Source organism: Octopus sinensis, unplaced genomic scaffold (assembly GCF_006345805.1).
Source record: "Octopus sinensis unplaced genomic scaffold, ASM634580v1 Contig12841, whole genome shotgun sequence".
Lineage (NCBI taxonomy): Eukaryota > Metazoa > Mollusca > Cephalopoda > Octopoda > Octopodidae > Octopus > Octopus sinensis.
Window position 1 is genome coordinate 17501 of NW_021832780.1, and position 12500 is coordinate 30000.

A 12500-nucleotide genomic window follows, 5' to 3' on the forward strand; every position below is an offset into this window, starting at 1 on the left:
TGTTTCATACTTAAACTAAATAGGAGTGTTTTCAGCTGTTAATATGCATCAGTATTATACAAGATTACCCAGTATTCGACCGCTGGATATTATGTAGATAGATAGATATATAGATAGATAGAGAGGGGGAGAGGGAGATAGATAGATAGATAGGTGTGGATGGAGAGAGAGGAAGAGAGACTGTACTGAGAAACAAAGAAAGAACAGGATATATATATATATATATATATATATATATCAATATCAATAATACAATGACTGTTTCTTGTCAGGAACAAAAAGATTAATAGGACTGCTATAGAAGTGCTCTATTGAAAGAGACAAATATATCAAAGTAAAATTATTGAACAAACAAATGCAAGGTCATCCGCATATCATTTCATAATTCGAACATTTAATCATAGAATATACATATAAACAGGAAAGCAAACAACACTGTACGGGCTTGGTACGTGATGATGTCTATCTTTATGTTTATATATATTTTTCCCCTGACGAAGGAGGTATTATCTGGATGCTCCCTAGTGCTTTAAATATAATACACCCCTGAAATGGCCATAGGGATAAGTAAATATGGTTCCCTTCTTAACTATAAGGCTTCTTTTACCTGAATAATTATTTATTTAATAAGATTTCTAAACGATGAACTTTTATTTTATTTACATGATATATATTATATATTTTTTATATGCTCCTATATGCATATATATATATATATATATATATATATATATCTATATATATATATATATATATATATATATATATTATATATTTTTATATAATACTTATATTTTTACTTTCTACGTCTTTTAAAAAAAAATGTATTTTTTCTGAATCGCTAAAATATTAATTATAAATTTTTGATGATAATAATTTTTTCTCGCACCTTATTATTATTGTGCTAGTCTGCTTATACAGATGAATTATGTTCCATCTTGCGGGATGTTTATATGTATATTCTATGATTAAATGTTCGAATTATGAAATGATATGCGGATGACCTTGCCTTTGTTTGTTCAATAATTTTAGTTTGATATATATACATATATAGACAGAGAGAGAGAGAGAGAGCGAGAGAGAGAGAGAGGGAATGAAAACTAGCATATCTGGTCCATATTTTACTCAATCCTATCCGATACATTACCTAACTCTCCACATCTCATAATCTGTGTTGGGTCTCAAATCCTAAAACCATTATTAAAATCTTTCGCCTGTCGTTCCTATCATAGACTGAAGACCTCTGAAGTTTCCTCTCTTATAACCCACGGTTTTCTTTGAGGTTATTACATTTAGAAGATCAAGTTGATAACGATGTTTGTCAACGACTCCAGTCAGCCTCGAGTCACACGGTATGCAAGAAAATGTTGCCAAATAGCCGTTAGATTGTACCCACCTTCACCGTTCGGTGTGTCGTGGTCATCAATGTTTGTCGACATCTCAAACTTGCAAGATTTTCAGCTTAAACCCCCCCCCCCCAACTTTTAAAGAAGAGAAAGACACATTGAATAATGAAGTTCCAGATAAACCATAATCGGAGAAACAAGAGATGGTCTTGGCTGCTACATAAATTGATTGTGGGTCTTATCGATCAGTACTGAAGTGAGGTTAGACAACAACAACAACAACAACAACAACAACAACAACACAACAACAATAACATGTACAGCAACAGTATCAATTACAACAACATCTATAAGAACTGCAACAGTAATAAAGACATCTACTGCAACCTGCGGGTGTTTCTATATGGCGACTTGCTAGAAACAACAGCAAAATCTCGCTTCTTAATATAGTAAGGACACAGTGAATGAAATAGTTCGAGATTAACAATTTCAATAAAAGACAAAAGATGGCCACAGATGGAACACATTTGATCATAAATATGCGCGGTAAAGGTTCACCCAAACGTAACAAACATCAACCCACCGTAACTTGAGAGTGTTAGTGAGGTTCACAGATTCTTATCATTCTGATAAATAAATAAATGTATAAATAAATAAATAAATGAATACATAAATAAATAAATAAATAAATAAAACAATTACCGTTTTGGGTATTTAACACATAATCTTCAAAAGTACTTTTCTTGCCACGCGATCCAATGAAGTCAAGTGGACTGTATTTTTTGCCTTTTGGGGGACCAAACGATAAGGAATTCATTCTTCGGCCTTCTCTCAATAACATCGGACCCGTGTAAGCAAGTTCGTCATTGGTTGATTGTGATCTGCCTCTTGTTGGGACGAATGCTAAAGCATCTGATTTTTTGTCAATGACTCCCGTAAGATCGTTTAGTTGGGGCTTTTCACCGAGTAAGGTAACCAGACGTTTACCCCTCGATCCGAGGAAAGCGTTAGCACTGACAGTCCGTTTGTCATTAACGAGGACTCTTTTACCTCGGGAACCCATGAAACTGTTTGCGTTTAATCTTTTGCCTCTGGTACCTTGGAAACTGTAGGGGTTAACTTTTTTCATTCTTTCAGCAGATTCTGAGTCGGTGTCGTCAATTGAAGCTCTACTTTCGATAGTGTTGGCCAGGAAACCCAGTTTGCGTAAAAATTCCATAATTTCTTCATGGCCTGGGTACCTACCACTGTTGACGTTATTACTGTCCAACTGAACATGAAATAAATACAAAAAAAGAAGAGAAAAGAAAAAAGGAAAAATGTATTAATCGATATTATTTTAACAATAAACTTAATAAGATAAACGTATAAAAAAATTACTGAAATGCTTAAAAAATTTGATCATGAGCAAAGCTTTATATTAATTTGTCAATAAAATTTTTTTCATAAAACCCACCCCCAATACTTTATTAATAAAATCAATATAAATATAGTAAATAAAAATATTTATTCAAAAACATGCACGTCTTTGGAAAGTTTCTGACGTTTTATAAATCTTGCCAAGTATTGATTATTTTATATTATTTCATTCAAAAACTTTCATGATAAACTTGACAAACGGTTCGTGTTTCATCTGACATATGAAAGCAAGTGTCATCATTCTGTCGTTATTATTTGTATATTTGTATGTTTGCTGTTGTTGCTGTTTAGCCCTGGCAACACTGATAGAGTTGATCTATTACGAAAAGTATATCTACCGCGACCACCCTGGGTTTTTTTTTCAGAGGTTACTAAGACTACATCATATCGTGTATCCTTCCAATTTTTTTAAAGATTCACTCATTTATTAAATCTTTTGCTCTCTAAGGAGCTTAGGTCGTCGACGATTTTACTCCACTTTCATCGATACTGTAATACCCTTTCTGCTTCTCTCTAGTTGGACCCTTGCTTTCTTTCAGCTTTACCTCAGTATCCCGCCTATGTTTTCCGGAGGGGTGGCCTTCGTTTTTCAGATCTTGGTTTTGAATTATCATTGATGCTTCTGTAACACTGTTTTTTTAAAGCCTTACGCAAAGCCATTTTTATCTTTGATAAGATGTGCTCTACATTAGTCCTTTGACATGTCTACAAGGCCTGTCCCTGCACGCGGGGTCATTGACACACACACACAAGCCACCACACCGCAAGGAATGGATCTTGCGGGGGATTTTGTTTGAAAAAGCCTCAGACACTGTGAAGCAATTTTCAACACGTTCAGATGAGGAATTATGTACATTATTTACATTATTTACATTTGACGGATATTTGTCCTCATCTTGTTTGTTGTTAACACAATGTTTCGGCTGATATATCCTGATATAAACAAGATGAGGACAAATATCCGGCAAATGTAAATAACGTACGTTCAGAGATGTTCGTGTTCCTATTGAATATGGGGTTTACAGTATAACGCAGTGTTGTTTGCTAGTCCCTGATATCCTTTGAGGAATGCAACATAATCTTAATTCTTAGTGGCAGCATTTTGCAGGAGTTCCTTCTCTTGCACAGTCTTCCCTAGCAAATCCAGCAGAAAATAATTATGACGTGTTAACCTGACCATTACATTTTGTATTGCCTTTTGTGCTTTTGGAGAGATATATTATGTCCTCCCTGCACCGCATCTCATAAATCAGCCACTAGTTGTTGGTTTTCAGAAGGCCGAAATCGAAATTGTAATTGCTCGATAGATGCGATCTACAGATTTATAGATCCAGATATGTTATATATCAGTCTAATTGAGGACTATACAAGACACCCCTACCTAAAGCGATTAATAATATGTGGGTGTAATATGACAACCTGGGGTCTCTCTTCTGTTTAGTCCGTTTTATACTCTCTACTTTGCAAAGTCTGTTTCTATTTGTCTGTGGATCTTGGTGGAAGACCACAAACGGAAGGGAATGAAAACATATGCAGGCGATTATACATTTGTAATACAAAATCCTGGACAGAGGGGCTCTAAAAGGCTGTTTATATATACACACACACATACATACATACATACATACATACATACATACATACATACATACATACATACATACATACACACACACACACACACATATTTCGGGATGTTTCTTTTTTCTTGTCAAATAAACACACGCACAATATATTCGTCCTTCACTCGTTTGTTATTGTCCTTATTTTATCTTATGTCGATTGTTTGGAAATCTTTCGCCACACATCTGTGACCTCTTTGGAGACTCTACCATCCACGTGTATCCTTCTGTTCTGTTTAGTCCAGTCATAAACGTGTTTATGTATGTATGTATGTATGTATATGTGTGTGTGTGTGTGTGCGTGCGCGGCGCGCGCGCGTGTGTGTGCGTGTGTGTGTGTGTGTGTGTGTGTGTGTGTGTGTGTAAGGACAAGATGGTCGCGTCGGAAAAACTATTGTTCAGTGATGACCTGACCAGAAGAACAACAACAATAACAACATTTCGGTTTTCTTTTACAGAAATTTACAATTGGGTAAGCTCTAATATGTTCTTTAAAGAAGACTCGATTAGAAAATGAGATTCTGTAACTTAGGAAAGTGAAAAGAAAATATAAACGGTTTGTGAAACTGAGTTTTCGACCTGGTTTGTAGAAAGCTTTCCTTACTTCCTTTTCTATCATATGTGTCTTTCTTACAACATTCAGGGTACGCCAAGATTACTTCTGGACATGGAACGATGTCTTTATTTTTCACACCAACAGAGTAAATAGAATTTTGGAAATATTCATTGTTTTCTCAAACATGTAAGCCACCGAAAATAGAAACGCTGCAGCCGGGAATCAAAATGTAGCGGAGGTGTGTAAATTCAGCACCTCATATCCAACGATCTTCGCTACATTTCGAAGTGAAAAGCGTTGGCGAAACTACACGCACACACACACACACAAATAAATAGATAGATAGATAGATAGATAGATAGATAGATAGATAGATAGATAGATAGATAGATAGATAGATAGATAGATAGATAGATATGCGCATACATACTCACATACTTACAGAGAGAGAGATGGAGAGGAGGAAGGAGAGAGAGAGTGCCGGATAAAGGAGAGGGATAGCAAAACTGCCAGAGAAAGAGAGTCACACATTGGAAAATCCTACCTCAACTGCCCGCTTATGGATTCTACAGAGAATCACATTTCCTAGGTCAAGGTGAGATCCGACAGGGTCTGACCTTGGCGGCATATTCATGCATGTATACATATGTATATTTATATCTGTGTATATGTGTGTGTGTGTGTGTGTGTGTGTGTGTGTGTGTGTGTGTGTGTGTGTGTGTGTGTGTGTGTGTGTGTGTGTGTGCGTGTACCTGTATTTGCATGTGTTTATATGCGTGAGTATATAAGAAGTAGAAATTTGTACCGTGATTTCACACAAATAATCTTACGTTAATGGACCTAAATTATTATATAGATAAAATAGTTTTTAACACTAATATTCAATCATTATATATTTTTATATTTTCAGGTCCAATCTAAGCTCTACTTTAACTAATCGATAGATTGACCGAAAGGAAAAGAACAAAATATATTAGGAGAGGCAAGACGAAGGAAAAAGATATACGATACCGAATTTAAGATGTCTGTTTACATGGTTGGACTGAGATAGAATGGAAGCTAGGGTGTGAAATGGAATGAACGAAAGTGAAGTCACAGTCTGTTCACAATGAAAAAGAGAGAGGACAAGAAAGTAATAAAGAGATTAAGTAGAGAGAAATTGAGACCGCTGGGGACAAAGCGAGAAGCATCTATCTATCTATCTATCTATCTATCTATCTATCTATCTATCTATCTATCTATCTATCTATCTATCTATCTATCTATCTATCTATCTATCTATCTATCTATCTGAGTAGAGAGGCAAGTTTTGTCTAGCGAATGTTTTAAAAAAAGATGGGTGAATGTAGCAAGGATGGCACGTATGAATGACGAAGCCACCTTGAGCATAATCCTATGAACCCAGAAATTGAAAACAGAGGGTTACCCACTTGCAAACAAATGTGGTAACATATAACAATATTGACCGAGGTTACCGTGGTCTTTTTCGTAGGCTTTTCTTCCCCACGGATAAACCTTACTTGTACTTTCCTTTCCTTTACACCATATATCATAACACTGTGATACACGATCCCTATTGATCGTTTTTTTCCTCCTCTTCCCCTTTTTTTCCCCTTTTTTCTTCTTTTTTTTCATTCTCTTTTTTTATTCCTTTTCCTTTTCTTTTCTTTTTTTTTCTTTATTTTTTTATATTTTTTTTTTGTTCTTTTTCTTCCCTTTTACGATCCCTTTTGATCGAAAACCTACGCCCACCCTTTTTTTGTTTCTTTTGTTTTTGTTTTTTCATCCCCCAAAAGAAAAGCTCTACCTTGTAACTTGTCCATCTGTGTGCAGCCCTGTGTGGCCAATAAAGAACTTATCTATCTATCTATCTATCTATCTATCTATCTATCTATCTATCTTTCTATCTATCTATCGCTCTCTATATATGTGTGTGTATGTGTGTGTGTGTTTTATATTATTTGTGTGTGTATGTGTGTGTACATGTGCGTGCATGCGTGCGTGCGTGCGTTTGTGTATATATGTGTATGTACGTATGTATTTATGTGTGTGTGTGTGTGTGAAGGCGTGTAGCTTGGTGGTTTGGGGTATTCGGCACATGATCGTAAGGTCGTGAGTTCGATTCCGCCTGCGCGTTGTGTCTCTTGAGCAAGACATTTTATCTCACGTTGTTCTAATCCACCCAGCTGGCAAAAATTAGTAGTACTTGTAATTCATAGGGGCAGCATTGTCACACCCTCTGTCAAACTGAATATCCTTGTGAATGCTCGACCACTTACAAGTTAATTTCTCGAGCAGGCAGTTTCATTTATCGAATCAACTGGAACTCTTAGATAGATAGATAGATAGATAGATAGATAGATAGATAGATAGATAGATAGATAGATAGATAGATAGATAGATAAGTTTCTTTATTGGCCACACAGGGCTGCACACAGATGGGACAAGTTACAAGGTAGAGCTTTTCTTTTGGGGGATGAAAAAAACAAAAAAAAGAAACAAAAAAAAGGTGGCGTAGGTTTTCGATCAAAAGGGATCGTAAAAGGGAAAAAAAAGAACAAAAAATAAAATAAAATAAATTAAAAATTTAAAAAAAGAAAAAAGGAAAAGGAATAAAAGAAAAGAGAAATGAAAAAAAGTAGAAAAAAGGGGAAAAAAAGGGGAAGAGAAAAAAAAACGATCAATAGGGATCGTATATCACAGTGTTATGATGTATGGTGTAAAGGGGAAAGCAAGTAAGGTTTATCCGTGGGAAGAAAAGCCTACGAAAAAGACCACGGTAACCTCGGTCAATATTGTTATATGTTACCACATTTGTTTGCAAGTGGGTAACCCTCTGTTTTCAATTTCTGGGTTCATAGGATTATGCTCAAGGTGGCTTCGTCATTCATACGTGCCATCCTTGCTACATTCACCCATCTTTTTTTTAAAAATTTGCTAGACAAAACTTGCCTCTCTACTCTCACTTTCCTTTTCAAGTGGTACTTGAAGAAGTTGATGAGAGATTGACCAGAGAGGAAAGTGTTTGTATATAGATAGATAGACTGATAGATAAGTAGACTGATAGACAGATAGATTGATACATAGCTAGCTAGATAATTGCACGCATGCGTATAGTGTATTTATAAGCTTTTATACAATGTTTCCAATATTTTTGCTCAGCATTAAGTTTACAAATTGTCTGTATAATACGTATTTATTTGTATGAGTACATGTTTTTATCTTTCTATTTAGTGAATTAAACAAACAACGACAAAATGTTGAACAAAGATCGCTATTCTTGTGGAATTATTTAATTTTTAAAGTCTTTTGCTGTGATTTGTTTACAACTTTCCTCACCCCACCACCCATCGTCATCTTATTTTCGCTATTTCTCTCCCACGCTGCGGCCATCTCTTCGTCATCTTCCACCCGCAGCCATGTTTTACTCGTTATTACCTTTCCCCCATCGTCATATTTAAGTTGGCTATTTCACTGCTCATAGCCATATATTTAAGCGCTAGCAGCACTTTTAATGATTTAAAGATTTAAATAAATCCTATAGATATTATAAAGCAATTAAAAGGAAAAAAACAACAACACAGAATTACAATTACTAGTATAACATCGTGCTGTCTTATTGGTATTGTTACTGTTATTATTAATTTTCTTTTATTTATTACTCCATTAATTTTGTTTTTAATTGAAATTGCTGTTGACGTTGTTCTTCGTAATATTGGAGCTTATTCTTATCGGAATCTTTTTAGCAAACAACAAGAAAATTACTTTCTGGAAAAGGTTCTTAGTCCTTCTTCATTCCTGGAAGAGCGAAATATATTTTCTTTCCCAAGTTTGTTTTGTTGATCACCGAATAAATGCTATAAAGTAATTATTTTCATCAGGTGAGACTGTATGGTAAGAAGCTTGCATTGCAACCACATGATTCCCGGTTCAGTCCCACTGCGCAGCACATTGGGCGAGTGTCTTCTATTATTGCCTCGGGCCGACCAAGTCCTTGTCAGTGAATTTGGTAGATGGACACTGAAAGAAGCCCGTCGAATATACATATATAATATATATATATATATATATTATATATATATGTGTGGGGTGTGTGTGTGTGTGTGTGTGTGTGTGTGTGTGTGTGTGTCTGTATGTGTATGTGCATGTGTGTGTATGTGTGTGTGTGTGGCTGTTTGTCTCTCCATCACCGCTTGACAACCGGCGCTGATGTGTTAGCGTCCTCGTAACTTATCGGTTCGGCAAAGAGACCTATAGAATAGGTACCAGGCTTTAAAAAATAAGAACAGTGGTCGATTCTTTCGGCTAAAATGGGATCTTTTCGGTTTGAACGGCAGTTTTTTCTAGCGGTGTCATATTAAATTGTCACCCATAATTATGACCCTAGTATCGATCTATTGCATTTCAATCTGTTTTAGGGTTAGGGTTAGGGTTAGGGGTAGGGGAAGGGTATCTTTTTTTCTTCACAAATGTAAATAAACCCAATCTGTTTATTAAACGAGGGACATATTCACACGGCACAGAATGTTGTTTACCTCAATGGACGTCAGTGATTGGTTGAAATTGCAGAAATTGAAGAAAAAACCAATAAATATCTTACAACCAATAGAATTTTCTCAATAAAGCCAAGAGAAAAAGATGTTTTATAAACACATTCTACCAGTATACGGAGTTTAAAATTTTTTAGTTACCAAGAAATTATTTTTAAAAACTGCCGGTCAAACCGAAAAGATCTCTAAAATGTTCAAGACGGTGCCCCAGCATGGCCGCAGTCTAATGACTGAAACAAGTGAAGGATAAACGATCTCTATATAGATAGATAATTGCACGCATGCGTATAGTGTATTTATAAGCTTTTCTACGCCAGCAGAGACACTAGCAATAATCATAATAATAAGAGACGACAAGGGCAGCAGCAGGGTTCTTTTAAAAACTACAATAATCGGTAGACCCTCAAGCAAAACGTTACGCGTTATTTCTTCCGATTTCAAATCCCGTTGAGGCCAACTTTGTTTTTTTATCCTTTCGGAATCGATAAAATTAAATTATCAGTCAAGTACTGGTTTCGATATTATCGATCAACACTCTCTTTTAAAAATTACAAGACTTGAACCTAAGTTAAAAACCATTATTGTTTTTTTCCGGTGTTGTTACTGTATTTTGAGAAAGGCGAAGTTGAATTTTTAACACGTAATGCCGCAAGGAAGAACATTTTTAATGCATAACTTCTAAAGAGAGAGAGGTAGTGATTTTTATCGTTTGTATCAGTTTTCGCTTTTTGGAGGGAAAATACTTCCATTTGCGTAGGAAAAAAAGTAAAAAAATTGTTTTACCATTTATAGACAAACAAAACGGCTTCAGCATTTAAAGAGTGCCTTCTTCTACCATTGCAAAAAACAAAAAAATCTTGACTGTTAATAAACATGTCTTTAGAGACAGAAAATAGGAAAAGTGAAAGAATAAAGTAAAACGAAAAATGAATTCCGTTCCTCAACTAAATTCATTTATTTCACAAGAAACATGTCTTTTATTTGTTTCAGTCATTGGACTGCTGCCATGCTGGAGCACCGCGTTGAAGGGTTTACTCGAACAAATCGATCCCAGTGTTTATTTTTTAAGTTTGGTACCTTATTCTATCGTTCTGTTTTACCGAACCGCTAGGTTACGGGGCGTAAACAAACTATCACCGGTTCTCAAGCGACGGCGGAACACAGATACACACACACACACACACACACACATACAAAATTCTACATACATACATAAACACACACATGCATACATACGTACATACAAATACACACACACACACATTTCGCAAAGAGAAATAATGAGTAGCCATTCCTAACTGAGGAAAGGTAAGAATGTTTTGAGTCATCCTTTTACTTGAATTTCTTTCAACGGACGGGCCTTAGATACGGATTATCTGTCGGTAGTAACGGGAAAGTTTAAAGCCAGGCGACGTTGAACAGATGTATCTGCGACAATTTCCACCTCATGCAGGCAATTTCCACCGCATGCATCATAGAAAGGGTTGGTAACAAACCAAATTTAGGGGGATATCCACCAATATATATTTCTTTATTGCCCACAAGGGGCTAAACATAGAGGGGACAAACAAGGACAGACAAAGGGATTAAGTCGATCACATCGACCTCAGTGCGAAACTGGTATTTTATTTATCGACCCCGAAAGGATGAAAGGCAAAGTCGACCTCGGCAGAATTTGAACTCAGAACGTAACGACAGACGAAATACCTATTTCTTTATTACCCACAAGGGGATAAACACAGAGGGGACAAACCAGGACAGACATAGGTATTAAGTCGATTACATCGACCCCAGTGCGTAGCTGGTACTTAATTTATCGACCCCGAAAGGATGAAAGGCAAAGTCGATCTCGGAGGAATTTGAACTCAGAACGTAACGACAGACGAAATACCGCTAGCCATTTAGCCCGGCGCGCTAACGTGTCAATTGACAACTTATGGTAGCGCTGACCACGATCACTTTATCCGTGTGCTTGCAGCTCACTCCAGGAGTGACAAGTCCATGCCCGTCTGATAGCATCGTGGGGCACCGGGATGATAAACCCGTTAAGCTGATGAGGATTTAGCAGAAGTCATTGTTGCAGAGACAGAAATGAAAGAGAGGAGTTCATGTCTGAAGCCATATATAAGAAAGAGAAACTAAGTGGTAATTTTTCTGGATTCGATCTTGAACGTCCACGTGTGAAGCAACCGTTTCGTTCCCTCTCACCCGTTTAGCAGCCTATGTTGATTTGGAAGCATATGTTGGTCTTGCAAGTTTAGCAAAAAAGACCGATAGAATAAGTACCGGACTTTAAAATATAAGCGCTGCGGTCGACTTGATAGACTAAAACCATTCAGGGCAGTGCTCCAACATGGTCACAGTCCAATGACTGAAAGAAGTAGCGCAGACGTGCCTATGTGATGAAAAATTTCCTTCCCAACTACATGGTTCTGGGTTCAGTACCACTGCTTGGCACATTCAGCAATTGTATAAAACTATAGGCTCGGACCAACCAAAAGCTTGGAAGTAAATTTGGTAGACGGAAACTGAAAGAAGCCCGTCGCATATGTGTGTGTATTTGTGTGTGTGTTGTGTGTGTGTGTGTGTGTGTGCGTGCGTGTGTGCGTGTGCATGTGTGTGTCTTTGTGTCTGTATTTATCCCCTACCACTGGTTGATGACCGATGTTGGTGTGTTTACATCCCTATGATATAGCGGTTCGGCCAAAGAAACCGATAGAATAAGTACCAGGCTTAAAAACAAAACAAGTACTGGGATTGATTAGTTCGACTAAAATTATTCAAGGCAATGCCTCAGCATGGCCACAGTCTAATGACTGAAACTAGTTAGAGATAAAATAATATATATATATATATATATATAGAAATATTAAAATTATTAAGTTTCTCTAAAAGAGATTACGGCAGCGTTACTGGAAATTAATTGTTATCGCCATATTAATACGGCAGTCTTATAGATATAAGACTAAAAGCTGTCGCTGATTAACTCCATGAGGCTATCGCCTTA

The 12500-nt window shown here is 36.4% G+C and overlaps 1 protein-coding gene across 1 annotated transcript in view; it reads right to left on the bottom strand.

Annotated features, from left to right (window-relative positions):
- Positions 1-2628, bottom strand: part of LOC115229488 — a gene marked incomplete at its 5' end in the record, with an annotated part of 10768 nt that extends 8140 nt beyond the window's left edge. Inside the window, one exon of the mRNA XM_029799826.2 lies at positions 2049-2628. Coding sequence (XP_029655686.2) covers positions 2049-2628 — 580 coding nt within the window. The remainder of the gene's footprint in view (positions 1-2048) is intronic.
- Between the last annotated feature and the right edge of the window lie 9872 nt (positions 2629-12500).